Source organism: Malaclemys terrapin, chromosome 13 (assembly GCF_027887155.1).
Source record: "Malaclemys terrapin pileata isolate rMalTer1 chromosome 13, rMalTer1.hap1, whole genome shotgun sequence".
Taxonomy (NCBI): domain Eukaryota; kingdom Metazoa; phylum Chordata; order Testudines; family Emydidae; genus Malaclemys; species Malaclemys terrapin.
This window is the reverse complement of record NC_071517.1, coordinates 17,975,245-17,998,187: the sequence shown is the minus strand read 5'-3', so window position 1 is coordinate 17,998,187 and position 22,943 is coordinate 17,975,245. Positions and strand designations below refer to the sequence as shown.

Sequence of the window (22,943 nt, the reverse complement as noted above, 5' to 3'; positions counted from 1 at the left end):
TGCAAACTATTCCCATTACTCACACCCTTCGCTGGTGACCCAATCTTTTAAGGACATGTTTCTTTGCATTCCTCTGGATGTGAACATCCATTATGAAGATTTACTATGCACCAACAATGAACATGAAGCTGTATCATATATAGACGACATACTCCCCCGGTCCAAGGGTACTGTAGACAGACAATATAGTTCAGACCTATAATACAGCTGTTTACCTGATAAAGGTGCAATCTCCTTAAAGAGTGCAGATTTTTTTTAAGGAGAGATCCCCAGCTGCTGTAAACTGGCATTGCTTCTTTGCCTTTAAAGAGTCAATGGAGCTGTACTGACTGGCCCATTGACTTCAGTGGAGCTCTGCCTAAGGACACCAGCTAAAGCTCTCACCCTCTCTTCCTCAGCCCACCCCACCCTACCCTACCCATTTTTAGATCAACACTTTTTATGACACAAGAACAAATAATAAGCGAAGCCGTCCTCTATTCCAGTCTCCCGGGAAGTCGGAAGTCTCAACTAGTCAGGGCTTGTACAGAACTTCTCAGTGCTAAGCATTATCATGACTTTAAAAAAACAAAAAGAAAATCAGGGCCGAATCTCCCCTCACCTACTGGTACAACTCAAGTGGGGCTGCCTAGGGTCTAAGTGAGGCCATGATATGGCCCCTATCCTGCAAAGGTCGGTCCTTCAATGGGCAGCCCAGTTGCTTGTTTTGCGGATACAATTATTAAATGGTTTTTTTGACAGGTATATGCCAATTTGGAGTATTACCCACCTGTCCTGCCATTTTAAACTTTTCTTTAGCCATGCTGAGGTGATGGCTAAATACAGAAGACCCCAGCTCATGTAAATTATCTTCCCTGCCTCCCCCAACTCCTAAGAACTCAGAAGAGCCGATCAAAGTGGCTGTGTGCCTCATACAATGTGGGTGCTAATATGGAGCCTTGTTTGAATAATAGTTCTTTATCACTGACATGAGACAAGGAGGAGAGAGGCAGATTCCCAGCATCAGTGCTTTTTTTCCCCTCCTGCAGGACAAAGAATGGGAAGTGTGAGTGAATTTGCTGGTTTCCAGATTGACACAGAGTGAATGCAGTCACTGGTAATCAGTGCATACAAGAATTTATCACCTCTGCAGATTATAAAGTGGGGAGCAGGTGTCTGACCTGCAATGACAAAAACACAGAGTGGCAGTGGGGGAGGAAGTTGGGGGGGGAGAAAACAGATAAGATGTCATTTTTCAGCACAATTTTTCTCTCCTTAATGTTCTTCTAGATTATGGGAAACAATCATGGGACATGAGATGCTGGTGTTTTATGGTGTCAATGGGGTTTAAGGTTTTTAGGTGCAAAAAAAATGTGACGTTTAGGTTCCGTATATTATGGGGCATTTATAGGGCACACTAGGTTTTTTATCATTATTTATTTACTCGAGGCAAGAAGGATAAATTGGATTCTGTATCCAAGCACTCGCATCTAAAGGAAATTAAAAGGAATGAACTTGGCCTCCACTCGGGGCAGAAATCAGCACAGGAATGACCCTCACTAGATTAAAGAACTACTCTTGCCTCAAAGAAAATGCTGAGAGTTACTCAGTGCATGAATCTTTCCCTTCCCATATGTTGTGTTTTCTGGGTTTCCCTTTCCTTATTCTTTGTTGGTAGGGATATTGCCATTAAAAAAAGAAAAGGATCTCTGCTCCCGTAGAGTTCTTTTGCTCCCTCCTGTAGGCGCACGTCTCCATCTGACAAACTATTCTACTTACTGTGGATGTGATTATGTTGTCACTGAGCAAATTCCAATCTCTATGCAGGTGTCAATCCATTGACTTCAGTGGAGTTGCACCTGATCACACTAGATCTGAAATCACCCCATACCGTTAATGAGATTGATACTTTGCCCTGTTTTAGGGCCTTCCAGCTGAGGATGACAAAATGTTTTACAGACATTCATTAAGCATCATAGCACCCATGGGAGTTAGGGAAGTATTATGTTCATTTTACTAGAGATGTTCTCAAGCTGCAAAATTCAGATGCAGCTCCCAAATACTCCATAGTTCAGAGCTATTTGGATCCAAGTTTTCAATATAGGTTCACTGTTGCATTTTATAGGTGGGAAAAGTGAGGCACAGTCAGGTAATGTGACCTTACAGAAGGTAACACAGTCTATGTTAGAGCCAGAAACACAATCCGGGGCTCCTGTCTCCCAGTCCTACACTAGACGTTAATCACTAGCTAATCCTTCATCTCTTAAGATGGGGAATTGGTAAAAGAAGCAGATGAATGGTTAAAGATCCCTTTCTCTTGCAAATGTGCTTAATGCTGAAAAGGAATTACAGAAACAGAATCTGCCCCATGACTTGGTAACTGGGCATGAAGCACCAACATTTTATAAGCCACTAGAATTGCTGAGACTTCATAGACTCAATGGCAAACAACATGCTGATGACACCTAGCTCTATCTATCCTTTGCTACATATGATAATACCACTGTCACTGAGCTGGCCCAGTGCTTGCTCGAGATCAGCTCATGAATGAAGCATACCTGGTTGAAGCTGAGCCCAAACAAGATGAAGATGAAGCTAGCTGACAGAGGGAAATGTTTTGAGACATTTGTAGCCACTTTGCGGTTTCCACTGGTTGAAGATTCACAACCGTAGCTGGTCAACTGAGTCGACAGTGTAGGAGGCACCTGGATTCCTTGCTGATGTTGAGCTCTCAATAGCAGCATCTGCAAATAATGCACTCTGTCATCTACAACTGGCCTGGAGGCCACATCTGATCCTACAGAATCTGAACTCAGTTATATGTGTTTTTGTCACCTCCAGGCTGGACTGCAGTGACCGTCTCTGCTGCCACTGAAGTGGTGACAACCTGGATTTGACTCCTAAGAAACTTTTTCATTAACTGTGCTGCATATGTCAATTAATTTTATTTGCTCATTCGCCTAATGCTCTAGAGCAGGAAACTCCCAACTAGCACAGAAGGCAGTAGTCCAGCTCCTCCATAATGCAGGCAATGGTGAGCACATGCACATCAAACCTGTTCTTTGCTCTCTACCTTAGCTTTCCATAGACTATTAAGCACAATTAAGGTTACAGCCTTTGTCTTTGAGGCATTCAAGGGGTTGGGCTCGTGATATATAAAAGATCACAAAGGTCCGGGATGAGGACTGGAGTCCACAGCTCCCCTCTTTAGGCACAATGGAGCTTTCCACCATAAGTATAAAGCTTGTCTTTCTTGGGGGGTGGTCCCAGACTGTGGAAAGAGCTCCCACAGGATCAAAGACATGCCATAAATCTCATTCCCTTCTGCTTCAAGTGCAAGGTGCACTTCTTTGACCTTGGACTTCTAATAGAAACACATAGCATAGTGTCTGTATAATACAGTAAATACAGTTAAAATAGTAAAGGTAAAAAAATCTCCAAACAGTTTCCTTTGGGGGGGAGGGAACCACAGGTGCCACATGCTAGTCATGTCTCTTAATGCCTTTCTGCAAAGTGTTCAGATACTATGGGGATAAGGGCTCTGTGAGAGCCCAGATATAATAGAATTTCAGTCACTTTGTTGCTGGGTCTGTGCCTATTGCACCCACATCCCTCCCCGAGCAGGTTTCCGGGGGGGATGCCAAGCAGGGCCAGTGTTAGACTTGCTGGAGCCCAGGGCAGAAACCTGAAGCCCTGCTGTGTGGGGCTCCCAGCTCTGCAACCTGGGGCTGAAGCCAAAGCCTGAGCAACTTAGCTTTGTGGGGATGCCTGTGGTGTGGAGCCCTGGGCAATTGCCCTGCTTGCTACCCCCTCATGCTGGCCCTGGCTTTTATATGCAGAAAAACAGTGGTTGTGGCACTGGTGGGCTGTAGAGTTTTTATTGCATGTTGAGGGGGCCTCAGAAAGAAAAACGTTGAGGATCCCTGCTATAAACAATGGCACAATGGAGTAGGGTGACCTCCCCAGATTCAGTTCAAGAACCCCACCTCCTCTTGACATGCTGATGATCCCGGGAACACTTTCCACTCATGGGAGTTGCTCGCAGCTTTTTGTATCACTCTTAGTCTAACTATATATAATCAAACTTTGAAGATGGCACTTGTGGGAGTGCAGGGTTTTGTTTTACCTAGATCTACAACAGCCCTCCTGCTAGTAATCTGAGCAGGAATAATCATTTGAGAGGGAAGCTAATTAAATTAAAAAGACGACCAAACTGGAGGGATAAAGCTTTTGATGAAGAAGGACTGGGGAAGCATATAGGGATGGGGAGGAAGGCACATATCTCTTTGAATCATCAGTGTCTCAGGGCAAGGTTGCTTCAGCCATAGTGAGTATCCCTATGAATTATCTCCTGCTTTTATTGTCTATTACCACCAGGAAAAGAGGGGTGGGGGGGAGGGTTGGGGAAACTAACTTTTTTTTTATTTGGACAGACTTAAAGAAGTGGCATCAAATTTGAAGGGCACCCAATCAATCTGTTGTCCTAGCTGCATGAAATTGTATTTCCCTGCCACTTCATATCTTATTTGCAGCAGCTGGGCTGTAAGTCATTGGTGATAACATTCTTTATTATGCAGCCGTGTTTATGAACTGTGCCTGGAAAGAGATGATAGAAATATGCAGCAATATGCAAAGGGGGGGAAGGAGGGAGGGGGAATAAATGCTAGTTGCTAGGGCAACCATGGGGCTATTTTGGGCATCAAATTTTGCAGATGATGAAAAGCATTTTCATGTGATGGCTGGTCTCTCCAGGAAAGGAAGGGGAGAGAGGGCACACAATAAACTGGGAAGATAATATTCAAGTAGGCAGCCATTTAATTTTTTCAGTAGTTTCAGCTTTTAAAAAAAGTATTAAAACCAAAAAAGTTGATATAACCTAGTTAGCAGGAAAGCTGGGTGTTTTAAAGAATAATAGGAAAAGACAGCCTAGGAATTTAGAAATCTTCACTTCAACTTCTTACGAGCACCAAGTGAGACTGTTTAAATCTAGCAAGTGCTGTCAACCCTGGGGGTCTGTAATTGCTTTCGTTCATAACCAGTCCGTTTCACAATAGACAAATGCAAACTTTCCTTCCTAAAAAAATCCTACCTGCCTCATAAATCATGATTAGCCTGTGTGCTTGGGCTGAGCCCCCACCCCCCTGCATCAAGAGCTAAAGAAGTGAATTCCCAAAGACCCAATTGGACTTTTCAGGGTCCCTGGTTTGTCAAAGGGAGAGAGGCAGCTATTTTGTCTCCACCTTTAGCTATATAAATACCACTGATCTCTGTTAAAATTCCAAAGTATCTAAATAATGGGAATTGTTCTAGTCACAGCTCAATATTTCTAGAGAACCAGTGTTCGTCAAGATAATGGCTCAACTCACTATCATTTAAGGGCTAGTTTTCTGTTTCTTTTAAATAGTCTATAGTGAATTTAATGCTGGTGAAAGGTGTCAGCGCAAGGACTTTGTACGGGATTTGAACCAGGGTACCTCTCTCACGCTACATAGAAGTTTCACCTCAAAGCCTAGAAGGTACTGAGGGCTAGAGTGGAGTCACTCTGATTTGTACCAACTGAGGCTCTGGGTGGAGTCATCTGCAGTTGTTTAAAGTGGGTGTGAAATGCTATTAGATCAGAATTCTGCCCTCACATCTGTGGTAGCATTTTACACAGGTGAAAAGAATTGCATGAAGAGGCAGGTAAGGGAGAGGTAGGCTCTCAAATCATGGAACAGGAGGTTCCTCACAGGATCTGTTTGCATCCCCTAGCAAACTGAGTGAAGAATCCCTTTATAATCCTTGTATCTAAGGTTTGTCTGTTCCGTACCATGAGAAATGCTACCCCCATCCCAGTTGCCCTAGAGAATCCTTTTCTCCAGCTTGATATTGCATAAATTAAGCAGAATCCAAATAAAAAATAGCTTATGGCTATTTTGTGCAGCTCGCACCTCACCCTGTCCTGCCTCTAGAATTCTGAATGTATTGGCAAATTTATCCAGGAAAAGGAATTGGAATAAGTTTTCAGCGAGGAACCTCCTCTAAGTACTATGTCACATGTTGGTGTTATTGCTCCCTGATTGTGTTTTTAATTAAACAGTTAGCAGTGGTGTTGAGATTCTCTTTCAATAATTAAATCACAGTAGTGAATAATTATAAAAGTGAATTGTTGAGTTCAACAGTCTCCAACTGAGGCAATAGGATCTGTTTCATTAAATTAATCCAAGTAATGCATGTTCCCAAGAATGTAGAACGATATGGAAGTAGATATCCATCATTCAGCCCACATGTCTGCCTCTTTTAGGTGAAGTATATTCCCAATCTCATCATCTTGTTCTTTCACCATTTCCTTCTCCAGAAACAAATGTCGCTGCTGTCTTTTTTTATTCACATACGATGTGCTCTCAGCTTTGCCCTGTAATGTATAGATTTTTAAGGCCAAAAGGAAATATTACAATTCTCTTAGTCTGACCTCCTGTATAACACGGGCCATGGAACTTCACCCAGTAAATCTTGCATTCTGCCTCTGTTTACTCCATTTCTAACTGGCCTTTTGTGTTAAACAATTCTCTCTCATCTGGATTACCTCACTTTTAGTGAAGATGAGCCTAAGGTAGAACTGGCTCTGACCCCTTGAACTCTGGTGTTTAAATCTGAATCCAAACTTCTTGGCTTCCCCAAATATTTAGATTGTCTTCTTTACCTTTTTAAAGCCCTCACTGTTATATTTTCCATACACAAAATGCGAACAAATTGTTTCAGTCAGAATGACCTTTATTTGTTAAGAGAACAAAAGTAAATTTTTCATGAGAAGCGCACACAGTATGTGGATGTCTCTTTTGTTACAGTCTGTATTTAACTGAACACACAATGAGTGCCTGTCTCTGCAGACATCAGTGTCCTTAGCGGGTAAAAGAGGCAGTGTGGGAAATAAACCCACATGGGGGGGAATAATATTTCGCCTCAACGTTGCTAGACCTACATGATTTTGAAAACCTGTTTTAGTTCATCTCACGGCCTTTCCCTTCTATCTAGGGAGAATAAATCCAATTCCAATAACTATTGTGCAGATCTTAAAATAATTAAGCAGATTCCAAAATACTCCTGTGAAGAATTTCAGTGGCAAAAATAAGAGGTGCCAAACCCCCATTGACTTTCACTGGGAGTTGGGTTCTTAATGGGGCTTTGAAAATGTCCCACAATATCTTCAGCATTTCACAAGAGAATTTGCCAGTTAGGGTCTAATTAATGACACTGCATGCTTGATTGTACATTTATATTTATTCTTTATCCATGTCAATTTCTGTAGACAATGTAGCTGTCGATGTACTGGGCATTTATGTTCATGGAGTGGAATTTTCAAACATTTAAAAAACAACAACAAGGAGTCTGGTGGCACCTTAAAGACTAACAGATTAGTGCCACCAGACTCCTTGTTATTTTTGTAGATACAGACTAACACGGCTACCCCCGATACTAAACATTTCTAAGTGATTTAGGAGCACAAGCTCCTTTGTTAGTCACTTAAGTGCTTTGGAAAATGAGATTTAGGCTCCTAAATTAGTCATTTCAATGCTGAGCTCAGCAATTCCTAAATGCCATTAAAAATCTGTTTGCAGTGCTGTTGTAGTGATGTTGGTCTGAGAATATGAAAGAGATAAGGTGGGTGAGGTAATATCTTTCATTGGACCGACTTCTGTTGGTGGAAGATACATGATTTTGAGGTACACAGAGCTCTTCTTTAGGTCTGGGGAAGGAAGCACACTCTCCTTCTCCAGACCTGAAGAAGAGCTCTGAGTAGCTTGAAAGTGTGCACCTTCCACCAACAGAAGTTGGTTCAATGAAAGATATTACCTCACCCACCTTGTCTCTCTCAAAATCTGGACCTTAGTCCCCCAAAAGCCAGAGAACTATGAAATGCAGCTGTTGAGAAACATTTTTTCTTCTGCAAAGATCTCAAAATTGATAATGGTTAATGACAGCAGGAGATTGGAAGCTCAGATTTCTGGGTACTGCTTCCTAATTTTGCTGCTGACTTCTATGTGAATTTGGAAATATTGTCTCTCTGTGCCTCAATCTTCCCATCTGTAAAATTGTATAATAGTATCTTCCTTACAGGAATGGTGTGAAAATGGCAATTTTTTAAAGTGATTAGAAAGCCTTGGGTAATAGGTGCTATAGAATTGCTAAATATTCTTTGTTACTATTAGAGCTGGTCACATTTTTCAAATATTGATAAAATTTCAAAATCTGAAACAGAATCTGACAAAGTTCTCACAAAATTTGTCCTTGTTTTTGAGCAGCTACTGACTTGGTTGAAATTTTCCAAGTTTCAGAATTTAAAAATTTTCAAGTTTCAGAAAAGAGGAGGAAATTGGGGGTCGGTGGGGGGGAAGATAATGAAATTCTCCAATCCCTTTTTTTTTTTAAACCCGTTCTAATCAGCCCTCTTTAATGTGAGCCAATAAAGGTGTTGCAGAACTGGAAGCATTGTTTGCTGTATTATTGAGCTCTGTTCCACTTGAGCTACTGGACTCTACAGGAAACAATCACCTCAAAATTGCAGCCATCTTAATATTCACTATTCAGTCTTTTATTACTGGGAGCATGGATGTAAACCTTGAAAATAATGCAAATTCAATATATTTTTTTCCAGGACATGGATGCTGCTTGTGAATTTAAAACCAAAGATAATCAAGATCTTGGAGAGAAAGAGAAGGTCAGTCTCATAGCTTTGTTTAATCAAAATCAAAATTGTGACATCTGTTTTCCCAACCCTCGTTTAAAAAATACATCACTTCATTTTATGGGTTGCATAAGACAGGAGGCACAGAAAGGTTTAAAAGACGTTTTCCCTTCATAGTTTCTGCAAGTGGTGGTAAGGGAGAAAGAATGACCAAGAGTTTAGGGTGCTAGTCTGGAACTTGGGAGATGCATGTTTGATCCTCTGTTCTGCCAAAGACTCCTTGTGTAAGTTTGGATAGTCATGTACTTTAGACTCTCTAGCCCAGATCGACGAATCCACAAAACCCCTGTGTGGTTGCCACCTAAACTAACTCTGTGCCTAGGTCAAAGTTCCTCAGTGCCTACATTTCTGCAGTGGGGCATGCACACTGCTGCCTCACTCTATACATGTGAACACCTGTCTCCCACCTGAGCCCCTGTGTGATCCACGAACTGGGGAAAGTGAGGTGGAGGAGTGTCTATCTTGCCTGCAGGGCCTGATCTGGCAGTCATTGGGCCAGAGAGCAAGAGAGAGACACTCGAGTCCAGTGGTTATGGCCTCCACTTGGGAGGTGGGAGACCGAGGCTCCAGTCCCTCTGTTCCAGTCACTCTTTCGTTATTCTACAGTGGAACAGCTTCAATAGGAGAACTTAGGGAGCCCCATGTCCTAATATTCCATAGCTCTGTGGTTAAAGCATCCGTCTTCAAAACTTTTCTCCCCCATTGGGCTGAGGGGGGAATTGAACCTAGGAATCCTGCATCCCAGGTAAGTGCTGGAATCACTAGGCTAACACTGTCTCCTCCCCCAGACATTTTATATGGAATGAGGCATTTACCTAACTCATTCTCACAAGAGATGACTTAGGCGCCTAGGCCACCTGGCTCCAGGAGGTAGGTTCCCAGTTGTGGTTGGCTAGCAGTCCCTTCAGTCCAGTCGTAGGCACATAACTCTGTGAGACAGGTGGGGCTTAGCGTACACTCCTCTGGCAAGCTTAGATGGGGAGTTACTTGCGTGCTGGCTTTTATGGATCGCTTTCTAAGGCATCTAGTTCTCCCCATGCATTGTAGAGACAGCTGAGGCACCTGGCTCAGGCTTTGTGGATCACAGTGTTTCAGTGATTTTTCTAGGCAACCGAGTCCTTTTGTGGATCCAGGCCTCTGTGCCTCAGTTTCCCATCTGTAAAATGGAGGTAACAGGGAAGGACTATCTCAGAGGAGTGTTGTGGGGACAACTATATTAAAAACACTGTGAGGCACTCAAATACTAAGGTATTAGGGGATGCGGAGGGGCCAGGACATATGAGTATCCTAGATTGATGGCAACTAATAGAACAATTTAAACTCCAGGAATAAGACAGTTTGTTAAAGGGATGAACTGAAAAATGACAAATTTATAAGTCAGTCCTCTTGGGGCTTGCAAAGGCCTCAAAGGATTGCTGGGTCTTTCAATGATGGAATTCCATTGGTTCATAGCAAAGCATTAAGGCTAGGGCTTCTCTTTTAAATGCTGTTGTTTTATTTGAAGGGGAAAGGACGTGGTTGTTTGTTTTTTAAAGCTGTTCAGTTGTGTTGTCTTTGGCTAATTGCTAGAGCTGGGCAAACAATACCAATAAACTATCTGTGAATATTTGTTTGAAAAATTTTATTGCTGAACTTTCTATTTTTATTGCTATACTTAAACCACATACTGGATATGGAATGATATATTTAATCCAAACTATTACAAAAGGGGTAGAGATGTTATACGGTATTTCAGCATAACAATATTTGTTGCCAATGTAAGAGCATAAGAGAAGATACAAGTAAGAAAAAAAGAAAACACATTGTTGAATCAATGTTTACCCATTAACTAAAAATTGGCAGAAACTAAACAATTCTGTTTCCCTAGGAAGTCCTTGAACCATCCCAGAAAAAATCGTTTCTGTACATCTATTTTTGTGTGAAGGGCCTTCAGTTAAAGTAGCCTCCCACAGCAAGATTATCACAGTTTAATTGAGCATTTTTGAGATGAAGTTTACTAATAACTTAGCATGACAGAATCAGGGGGTAGCCGTGTTAGTCTGTATCCACAAAAACAACACTTCAGAAGTGGTTTTTTACCCACGAAAGCTTATGCCCAAATACATCTTTTAGACTTTAAGGTGCCACCAGACTTCTTGTTGTTAGCATGACAGAATTTGCACAGTAATGGAACATTTTTACATTGCTAAATTCTGTGACAATTAAAATTTATTCCAGAAAGCTGGGAATTTTAATATGAGAGATTTTTAGTTGGGTTTTGTTTGTGTATATCATTTTACCTCATAGTTACATACATATTGAATGTTACCAAGTTAGACGAATGTTCCTAATGAATGGTCTTGGTACAACATACCATGCTTGGAGCTAAGCATTTAAAATATATATTATATATTTTTAAAAGTTGACCATACTATAGCAGCAATATACTGGTACCCAATGGAGAAGAAAGGAGCTACAACACCTGAGTCTTGAAATGTGAGCAGCTTTGGTCAAGGTTTAATTTTAAAAAACATCCTTGATGGACTCCATCTCTGACTGTATTCCAAATATATAAATCCAGGAGAGATGGGCCTGAATCAGAGTCCTGGATCAGAAAATCTTCACACTTTGAAATTTGGATCCTGAGCTAGATAGGAATTTTGTGGCTGGCCCTTTATAAGTATCTTTTATAATGGCCTGAATTAAAACCCGGAAAACAAAACATCACAGGAGTTTGTGAAAGTTCAGATACAGTGTCTACTTTGTAGCTAGGTCCCATCTCTATACATTTTGCAGACATAGGATATGATAGATGTATTTTTAAAGTCCACTGGCTGCACCCGGGTTACTGAGGAGATGATTCATACAATAATAACCACTATTAAAATATCATAAAATATGTATTAAAAGTGAGAAAAATGGCATCTCTGACAAGTATGTCTGGGATACCTTATAAGGCATCCTCTATACAGTAGTATGGCACTTTAAATAAGAATGCATCAAATATCAGAAATGAGTGTTGAAATAGGGGCTGATCCTGGAACACTTGTAATCAATGAGATTACTGTGTGAGTAAGAATCACTAGCATGAGCAAGGATTTGACAGTGCCAGCCGTATTGTGTTCATTGTAAATGTGGACTTGCTGTAGACCGCAAGCTCTGTTGGGAAAGTGACCAGTCAATCATTTCTGATGCGCAGCCCCGTGATTCATTTTCTCTTGTTATCAGACGTCAGGGCAAGACTCCCCAATAGCTGTCAGCTCTTCAAGTTTCTCTCATGTTGGTTTCATGACTATTAATGAGCCTCCATCTACAGGCAGAGTTGTGGCGAGGCCTATGTTTTTATCGCGACTGTGGGGTTTTGGTTGGATGGTAGGTTTAATCCTCTCAGTGAGCATCCCATTTTCACGCATAGCTGGAGCGGGTTTTGTTAAATGTAATGATGATTTTTAATTTATGAGAGATTTAAGAGGCTAGAATTACAAAGTAAGGTCCAGATTCTGGAACCTTCACTAGCGATGAGTGGGACCTCCCTCCACAAGTAGTTCCATAACATCAATAGGCCTACCTTACTGAGTAAGGTGCTGTTCATGTGAAATAGGAAGCAGAGCTTTACAGGCCCTATCCAAGCAACCAGCTACGTGGTCTTCTGAGACATATAAACCTACCTCTAGTGGATACTATAGTGAAAAACCTTCAACTGGTTCTTACAGTTTCCACTTGGCAACTGGGTTTTAGAACAGAGCAATAAGCCTATTGGTGTACTGGCCCCTGGAGCTACTGGCCCTCCAGCTGACCCAACAGAGACTAGCAGAAATCGGTAGAGACCAGACGAAGGACTCTAATAGAGTCTGCACAAATTAACTGTAGGAAGGATAGGGGTCCCATAACTAGGTAGACAGGTGCTCGGGGCAAAATGTAAAATCTACCAACTCTGCAGGCAGGAATAGATGAGATGTAAATAATATCCCCATCTTGAGCATCCCTACTATCTACTGCATTATCCTTTTCCTTTTCTCCATCCCACTTGACCTTGCAGGGGGTGGGAATTTCTCCTGGAGAAAGGGAGCTGCTTCCTTGGCCAAAGGTTGTAGAACCGTGTTGAACAGAGTTCAAGGGAAATCAGTGGGCCGCTCATGTCACAGGGCTATTTTAGTATTATGTCTACCGTGCTCAAAAGTGTGCCAGGCACTTTACAGACAAAACAGAAAGGCATAGTCTCTGCCCCCCCCATATGGTCCAAACTGATATGTGACAAGTGTAGGTAGCAAAGCTTACAGCACATAGTACGTTTGCTAGCTATTTGATTCAGCTGATGATCTTGATGGTACCGGTAGTTTAATACCTAATTATTATTAGTGACTCCATTCTTGTGGACACTGTGGAAGAAATCAGTTTCAAGAGAGTGTGGTGGTTTGGAGGACCTGTAATGGGACAGCATTCTGTGCATGAGGGTAGCATGGCTGAGGGAGAAGCAGACAACTTAGGCTTTGAGGTTGATATCGCTACGAAGTTGGAGGCTGGGATAATAAGAGAAGCGATTAAATGGGAGATGTCAGTTGGGGCTGAGTTACGGAGAGCCTTGTAAGTGAGGATCTGAAGTTGAAACTTGATGTAGTGGAGGAGGAGGCGCTAGAGGAGAGACTCACAGATGTGGTCAGACCAACAGGCAAGGAAGATAGTTATGGTGGTTGTATTTTGGGTAGACTGGAGAGGGTGATATGGGTATTTGGAAGGCCAGCAATGGGTACGTTTCAATAATTGAAATGGGAGATAATCAGGAGTATAACTGTTGGGATAGAGAGGAAGGGTAAGATCTTGGAAATGTTGTGAAGGAAGAAATGGTAAGATGTGGACATGGCCTATTGCTGACAATGTTCTTCCCCAAAAGGCTGAATCCAGACGTTAAACTTCATTATTTTCTCATGCATCTTCTTTTAATTCTAAAACACTAGATTCTTGGGTCACAGAAATGTCACTCCAGAGAGTGAGGCGAATTTCACTCAGAGGTTCTAGCAGATTTTTAAAACATGTCTTTAAATAAAAATTATGCAGGGTTGCCTGCCCTCACCCACATTCTCCCATGATACAATGAAGCAGGTAGCACTGTTTGTGTGAACTTCAGGCACTTATGCTTTGAAAAGACCCACCAGTGCTGAAATGGGCAATTCCACAGTTGTGATAGGATGAACAGGATTATGTTGACTTCAGGTCTAGAATAAACAGCAGAAGCAGGTGAACCAATGGGGGAAAAAATAAATACTATTCTAATTTCCTGCTGATGACCATAGTGGTGAAACATAAGCAAAGAAAAATACTGAAAATCTGAGCCCCACTATCATTTAGCAGATGCTCTGTTTATTTGGGTTCTGCACGAGGATGTGCAATTCTTTAAAGGACAGGTAAGATGATAACTTGCCTGTTGTTTGATTTTTACCTGTCACACTACCTGTTACTCTACTTTCAGGTCCTTGTGTACCTCCAGGTCCTAATGGAACCCCTTAGGGCAGAAACCTCAGCCCCTTCCTTTTGCCCAGGACCAGGTGGTAGGCTGTAACCCATATGAGTTAATTACCTACCTCTCTTTAGAAGATGGAGATAACTTTCTCTCTGAAATTGTCAGAATGGACCCTTTCCTTTCAAATAAATTAGCTATAGCAAGCTGTCTTTTGGTTTCTTAAATACCTTATGTTTTTAACATCAAGTTAATCTAAGAAAGAGTGGTATTACAGAAAATAAAATTTAACCTTTAGCCACATCACTTTAAGAGAGGCCTGGGGAAGTTAACCTATTAGCTACAAAAAGGATAGGAGAGATTATGTATTCTGAGATCTTCACTCCATTGGAAAGCACTACTCTCTCACTATCCTCTCATCTACATTGAGTCTCTGCCTCTCATCACTTCACTCCCCTCCTGGACACCTGTCCCTTTTGCGGCGTGAGGGAGACCCTGGCGCACATATATCTGGAATGCGCCAGGTTGCAGCCCCTATTCCGGCTCCTCTTGGATATATTAATACGTTTTTGGTTGCACTTTCCCCTCACCTGTTCATCTATGCACTCCCCATCCATGGCCCCACAAAGTCGCGGGACCTCCTTGTCAACCTCCTCCTAGCCCTGGCCAAAATGGCCGTCTACAAAACCAGGGAGAGGAGGTTGGCCGATGGGGTTTCCTGCGACTGTGGGGCCTATTTCCGCTCCTCCGTCCGTTCACGCATCTGGGCAGAGTTCCTCTGGGCGGCGTCTGCTGGCTCCCTTGATGCCTTTGAAGAGCAGTGGGCACTGCCTGGAGTTCTCTGCTCAGTGTCCCCATCAGGTTCCCTTCGTTTAGCCCTGTCACCTCACTCCCGTTCCTGTTATTTCATTAGTTGTTCCCCGCAATTGTTTGGTATCATGGACCTGTGGATCCTCCCCTTAGGCTGGGGGGAGGTCCTTTAGCAGTGGGTGGGCTCTGCCTGCTCACTTCCTGGATACCAACAGGACTACTCTGCTGTTCCCAACTGGCCTTGGTCTATCACTAGCTATATCTATATCTATAGCTATCTATCAATATAGATAGATATAGATATAGAGATAGATAGATATAAAAATCACTTCCATCCTCTGGGATTTATCTTCCTCCTGACTCTGGTCTACTTTCATATAAGTTGAATTCCTTCTTCAATTTCCCAGGGAAGGTAGGAAAGAATAACATTGGCAATACTCCTGCAATACTGGTTGATCTGCCTTTAGGATCCATCCTGTCTGACTGAGAGCCTTTTCCCTTCAGACAATTCAAAATTTCTTTCTGAGTTTCCACCTCCCCTCTTCAGATGTGCTGTACAATATCTCTCTACAGGATACCCACTGAATGTATAATTTTTAACCACTCTGTCTGTCAGATCCACAAAAGCTGTTACTGGAGGTGTTTGCATAAAAGAGCTCCTCTCTAGGTAACAGAGCCGTTGGCAATGCTCTAGACAGTATCCAACAGGGCTGATCGGGACTGGATGCTTTAGTCTCCTTGACTTAATGGCTATGTACATCTTCTTACTGTATCCTCCCCCTCAATTCCCTTCTGCATTAGCATTCTAGTTGTGCCCAGCCATGTAAAGAAATGAAGTCTGGAAGCTCTTAGTTTCAGACAAGACAGATTCTTATATTATCAAAAATAAAATTTAAATCATAAGTAGAGATAAATCAGAGAAGAGAATGGGCTTGATCCTTGGGTTTGGCTGATCTCCTATCAGTGCAGACCTTAGCATGCTGGGGAAAAGACAGCTTTATATCACACACACACACACCTACCCACCTACCTACTGAGGGTCACTCTGGCCTCTGAAGCAACATAAAGCAGCCTAGGATTTGCTCTAACTTGTGCTGGCTGATAATAGTCCCCCAAGGGACTATTAAACCAGGTAGGGATCATTGGGTCACAGCAGTGTTCATGCTGTGTCCCTGATGCCAAGAGTTGTGATGTAAGGGAAGGTGCAGAGGCAGGGAGTTCTCAGCTGGGTTATTGAGCCAACTTTATAGCCTGTTTGGGCAGCCAGAACATCACAAAAGGGCCTTAGCAGGGGCAAGATCCTAGCCCAAATGGGCATACTGCATCGCCATGCCGCTCATCTGTATGTCACAATCAGAAATAAAATATTTAGTTAAGCATTGGATGTTTGGATGGACTCACAAACAGACAAAATCAGAAATGACCCAAAGTCATTACCCAAGATCTAAAGGCTTTTAGGGGTCCTCTGTGAGATGAGTTGGAGGTCTAAGTCCTGTTCTGAGTGAATAGACATCCATGGGATGGAACCATCACCTGACAAATACCTTTTAAAGTCCTGGATTATATTAGACCATGGAATCTGAATTACTTTTATTTTAGATTAAGAAAAACCCAGCTACAAGAAAGAACAGAAATAAAGTCTCCAGGAGAGAGCACAACGTGTGTGTGTGTGTGTGTCTGTGTGGAATAGTCTATAGCAACACTGGGAATAAAATGGGTGTGTTCTCTGTACACAGGCGGAGTTCTTACAAATGCAAACATTGATCACAGATTAATAGCTGCATACACCTCATTAACATTTGTTAGTTACTGAATCATCCTTAACATTTAGTTAAATACATTTCTGGCAATTTAAAAATGTCCATCTTGCCTAATTAGAATACTGTCCTGCAAACGTGTACACATGTGCTTAACTCTAAACATGTGAATATTCTCATTAAAGGCAATGAGTTTATTAATATGCTTAAAGTTAAGTGTGGTTATAGGTTACTATTAAAAGTTAAGATTGCAAGCTCTTTGGGGCAGGGACTGTGTCTTACTATGTGTATGCTCAATGCCTCGCACAACACTACTCCCATCTTGGTTGCAGTCTCTAAGTGCGACTGGAATACAGATTTTTAACTTAAAATAGTAAAAAATAAAAACTCAGTGAAAATGAATCTGAAAGATGCAGTATTTAAGACAATAGGTTAAGTGCTTTGATGGCTGTAAGTCAATAGACAGAGAGATGAGTGCTATTTTGGTACTGTACTTCACTGAAAAATAACCATGTTGCAAGATGTCAATCCCTGGCAGGCTGATGGCGCAATATGAGCTGCAGAGGGCTGATTTCCGTTTGTGCACAGTAGAATAGAAAAGCGACGATGGGCCCATTTTTTTCTCTCGATTACACTGTTGTCAAATCAGAGTAAATTCTCTGACTTCATTAGAGTTACTCTGGATTTATACTGGTATGAATCAGAGCAGAATTTGACCCTAGTTCTACCAGCTGTTGTTTAGATGGACAATCCTGCATTCTGCTATACGAAGTAAAAACAAGTAGAGAAACCTGTTCTTGGTACCACACAAGGTTTCTGTGAAAACTGAGCCAGGCAGACCTGTTGTCCCCTTACAAGCTGCAAATTACACAGGCAAATGTAATTACCCATTCTCTTTGTTATTAGCTTGAGCTAGGAAAGCTTCAAGCAATCGTCCCCTTTCAATGTATTTCAAAGCTTACTCACAAGATGCATCCCTGATATTGAAGACAATGAGGTCCCTTTTTTAAAAATTCAATTAAACATTTGCCTACTGTGACTCTTTATTCACTGCAAATTGTCTCTGTAAATAATCTTCATCAAAAGTCAGAACCAATCCCCATTAGTTGTTTAGATTAATTAATGAGTCCCCCTGGAGCCACCCAGATGAATTCAATTTAAACGTCAACAACTTGGCTATGGAGTTTCCCAGGTTGGCATTAAGACAATATTAAACCTGCAATAAGTCACATTTAAAATGTTAATTCGTAGAAGCTCACCATTTAGAGCATTTAATTAAATCCTTAAATAAACTGCATGGGCTCAGTACCAGATGGTTCTGCATTTTCATTGCAGCAGAGAGCCTTGAAGTCATTGAAGGAAGTAATATTGGAGGCATGGTGAAGATAACCAGGATATATAGTGTAATAAAATCTAATCTTGTTTCCAGCAGGGAAATTCAGTGTATGTACACAACCCAGGCTAAAATTGTAAGTTAATTACATTAACCCCAGTGTACTCTGGTATCTGAGCAGCCAGAGATGAAATTAGTCTTTTCCTATCATAAGATTCTTTTCAACTTCACTATATTAATTTTTAGCCAAATACTTACTCATAAGGAAAATTGAAGTTAATGTAACCAAAGACAAAGTAATGCAGTCTTAATATTCTGAAGGGATTATGGAGGGCCGTGAAAATACACTTTGCAAATGTCACTCACTTAGAATGGATTTGTGGTGGGAAGTTGGGGAGAGAGAAAAATTATAGCTGTGATCTGCACCATGCTGGGATTTAATAAAAGTCATGATTTAAAAAATTCAGACCTGTGGGGAGGGAAGAGGTGGGGGAGAAAAGGTAAAGGCCTCTGTCTGGTGACCTAGATTCCCAGATAACACTTGGTCAGTTGGCATCTCTACCAGATGGGAGAGGAGTGAGATCTTTGCATTTCAGCTTGAAGTTCTGTACATCAGTTTGTGTCAGTTGTTTTACTCCGAGATTGCCCATCACTATCACAAGGAATGCTTTTTTTATTAGAGGCTTGAGACACACCTATTTTGCTCAATGAAGGGCTTCTAGAGTACACAAGTTCAAAAGGGCTGATTCCTCAGTATAGAGTTCAGAACTCTAAACTGTCTTGGAAAGTTTTAGACTTAAAATAGTGTTTCAGATCTTTCTGTTGAAAATGGACCATGATGTTGAGGTCAGCTTTTCGGAGGCCCTTTTCTAATTATGCTTTTGCTTTTGTCCCTTTTTAAAATCTCTGGCTGACATTTTCAAAAATGACTAGTAATTTTGCATCCTTCTGTTTCTGAATGCCCAACTTAACACCTTAAAGGAGCCTGATTTTCAGAAGGCAGGCGCTCACCACTTTCAGAAAAACAAGGCTACTTTTAAGTGGCTGAAATTGGGCATGGCTGAAATTGGGCACCTAACATCTCTAGTCACCTTTGAAAATTTAGGCCCATCTTTCCACCACCACAGAATGAGTCACTACGACTTTAATTCGGATTTATCAGCTTTAATTCGAATTTACCCTGCAACCGTCCACACAACGATGCTATTTATTTCGATGTAAAGGGCCCTTTAAATCGATTTCTGTACTCCACCCCGACGAGCAGAGTAGCGCCAAAATCGATTTTAACATTTCGAATTAGGGATAGTGTGGCCGCAATTCGATGGTATTGGCCTCCGGGAGCTATCCCACAGTGCATCATTGTGACCGCTCTGGACAGCAATGTAAACTCGGATGCACTGGCCAGGTAGACAGGAAAAGCCCCGCGAACATTTGAATTTCATTTCCTGTTTGCCCAGCGTGGAGAGCACAGGTGACCACAGATAGCTCATCAGCACAGGTAACCATGCAGGCTGATAATCGAAAAAGAGCACCAGCATGGACCGTGAGGGAGGTACTGGATCTGATCGCTGTATGGGGAGAGGATTCAGTGCTTGCAGAACTTCGTTCTAAAAGACGAAATGCAAAAACTTTTGAAAAAATCTCCAAGGGCATGATGGAGAGAGGCCACAATAGGGACTCTGAGCAGTGCCGCGTGAAAGTCAAGGAGCTCAGACAAGCCTATCAAAAAACAAAGGAGGCAAACGGTTGCTCTGGGTCAGAGCCGCGGACATGCCGCTTCTACGCCGAGCTGCATGCAATTCTAGGGGGGGCTGCCACCACTACCCCACCTGTGATCGTGGATTCTGGGTCGGGGATAGTCTCATCAGCGACGCCTGAGGATTCTGCCGATGGGGGAGAGGAGGAGGAGGAGGATGAGCTTGCAGAGAGCACACAGCACTCCGTTCTCCCCAACAGCCAGGATCTTTTTCTCACCCTGACTGAAGTACCCTCTCAAGCCTCCCAAGCCAGTACCCAAGACTCTGACCCCATGGAAGGGACCTTAGGTGAGTTTACCTTTTAAAATATAAAACTTGTTTTAAAAGCAAACGGTTTTTAATGATTACTTTGCCTGACTTTGCATTCGCGGTCAGTTCAGCTACTGGAAAAGTCTGTTAACGTGTCTGGGGATGGAGCGGAAATCCTCCAGGGACATCTCCATGAAGCTCTCCTGGAGGTACTCCGAAAGCCTTGCCACAAGGTTTCTGGGCAGTGCATCCTTATTCCCTCCTCCATGGTAGGACACTTGACCACGCCATGCTTGCAGCAAGTAATCTGGTATCCTTGCCTGACAAAGCCTGGCAGCGTATGGTCCCGGTGTTTGCTGGCATTCAAGCAACATCCGTTCTTTATCTTGTTGTGTAATCCTCAGGAGAGTGATATCACTCCTGGTAACCTGGTTGAAATACGGGAACTTAATTAAGGGGACAGAGGTGGCCGTTCCTACTGGGCTGTTTGCCTGTGGCGGAAAATAAATCCTTCCCTGCAGTTAGCCAAGCGCAGATGGGAAATTGGCCCTGAGTTTTTCGCGTTTGGCTAGCAGGGATCTTCCCTGTTACCAGCCACGCGGTGGGGGGAGGGGTACCGTGATCATCCCAGAGAATTCATGGCGGGAGGGGGGCGGCGGCGGGGGGGGGTGGTTAGTTTGGTGCCTGCAGGGATCTTCCCTGATACCAGCCACGCGGTGGGGGGGGAGGGGTACAGCAATCATCCCAGAGAATTCATGGCGAGGGGGGGGGTGGTTAGTTTGTTTTCTGGTGCTGCTGAATGTTAACAGAAAAACCGCAGCACTCTACAGGCTATGCTTGGTATGTGGGAAAGGAGGGTGCAGAAGCTGTAAGACAATGGCTTACCATGGCCGCGTGCAAGCCGAATTCTGTTGCCCAGACCTGTGATCTCTAGCAGCAAAGCCACAGGCACTCAGCATTAAGAGGCAAAATGCGACCTTGCACAGAAATCACATGTGCTATGTAATGTGAATAGTGTTGGTCACCGTGAAAGAGTATAAGCATTGTTCTGCAAAATGTAGCTTTTTAAACAATTCTCTCTTTTTTCCCCTCCCTACAGCAGCTGCAAATTCCTCAAGCCTCCCTCCTCCATCCCGAAGGCTATCACAGATAAGGCGTCGTAAGAAGAGAACGCGAGACGAGATGTTTTCTGAAATTATGGAATCCAGCCGCAGTGACAGAGCTAATCTGAATGAGTGGAAGGAAACAGTTTCAAAGTATAGGAAAGAAGCCAGTGAACGTGAGGACAGGAGGGACCAACGTGAGGACATGAGGGACCAACGTGAGGAGAGGAGGGACCAACGTGAGGAGAGGAGGGACCAACGTGAGGAGAGGAGAGACGCTCGAGATGAGAGGTGGCGGCAGGAAGACCAGAGGAGGCAGGATGCAACGCTGGGGCTGCTGCGTGAGCAAACAGACATGCTCCGGCGTCTGGTGGAGCTTCAGGAACGGCTGCTGGAAAACAGACTGCCGCTTCAGCCCCTGTTCCACCCTCCCCCCTCCCCATGTTCCGTATCCTCCTCACCCAGACGTGTAAGAATGCGGGGGGGGGGAGGCTCCGTACACCTTCCCATTCCACCCCAGTAGACAGCCCAAGCAAAAGGCTGTCATTTTTTAAACCTTTTCTTTGTGGCTTTTTCCTTCCCAGCAATCCTCCTCCCAAATACCACCCAGGTTCCCTCCCTCTTTTTCTAATCTATTAATAAAGAATAAATGATTTTTAAATGATAGTGACTTTATTTGGTTTGAAAGAAAGCTGGGGGAAGGGGGAGGGTAGGTTCCTTACAGAAAATCAGTCAATAAAGGGGGCGGGTTTTCATGAAGGAGAAACAAACAGATATTTCACACTGTAGCCTGGCCAGTCATGAAACTGGTTTTTAAAGCTTCTCTGATGCACAGCGCTTCCTGGTGTGCTCTTCTAATCGCCCTGGTGTCTGGCTGCGCGTAATCAGCAGCCAGGCGATTTGCCTCAGCCTCCCACCCCGCCATAAAGGTCTCCCCCTTACTTTCACAGAGATTGTAGAGCACACAGCAAGCAGAAATAACAATGGGGAGATTTCTTTGGCTGAGGTCAGAGCGAGTCAATAATGATCGCCAGCGACCTTTTAAACGGCCAAATGCACATTCTACCACCATTCTGCACTTGCTTAGCCTGTAGTTAAACAGCTCCTGACTCCTGTCCAGGCTGCCTGTGTACGGCTTCATAAGCCATGGCATTAAGGGGTAGGCTGGGTCCCCAAGAATAACTATTGGCATTTCAACACCCCCAACGGTTATTTTCTGGTCCGGAAAGTAAGTCCCTTGCTGCAGCCCTTTAAACAGAGTAGTGTTCCTGAAGAAGCGAGCGTCATGAACCCTTCCCGCCCAGCCCGCGTTGATGTTGGTGAAACGTCCCTTGTGATCCACAAGTGCTTGCAGCACCATTGAAAAGTACCCCTTGCGGTTTATGTACTCGGTGGCTTGGTGCTCCGGTGCCAAGATAGGGATATGGGTTCTGTCTATCGCCCCACCACAGTTAGGGAATCCCATTGCAGCAAAACCATCCACTATAGCCTGCACATTTCCCAGAGTCACTAACTTTCGTAGCAGCACCTGAGTGATTGCTTTGGCTACTTGCATCACAGCAGCCCCCACAGTAGATTTGCCCACTCCAAATTGATTCCCGACTGACCGGTAGCTGTCTGGTGTTGCAAGCTTCCACAGGGCTATCGCCAGGCGCTTCTCAACTGTGAGGGCTGCTCTCATCTTGGTATTCTGTCGTTTCAGGGCAGGGGACAGCAAGTCACAAAGTTCCATGAAAGTGCCCTTACGCATGCGAAAGTTCCGCAGCCACTGGGAATCGTCCCAGACCTGCAACACT

The 22,943-nt window shown here is 43.2% G+C and overlaps 1 protein-coding gene across 5 annotated transcripts in view; it reads left to right on the top strand.

The window, feature by feature from the left end:
- TNRC6C (trinucleotide repeat containing adaptor 6C) overlaps window positions 1-22,943 on the top strand; it is a 578,100-nt gene that overhangs the window by 44,494 nt on the left and 510,663 nt on the right. For all 5 annotated transcript variants that reach the window (XM_054047763.1, XM_054047761.1, XM_054047759.1 and 2 more), the window contains exon 4: window positions 8,615-8,677. In XM_054047763.1, coding sequence (XP_053903738.1) covers window positions 8,615-8,677 — 63 coding nt within the window. The remainder of the gene's footprint in view (window positions 1-8,614; window positions 8,678-22,943) is intronic.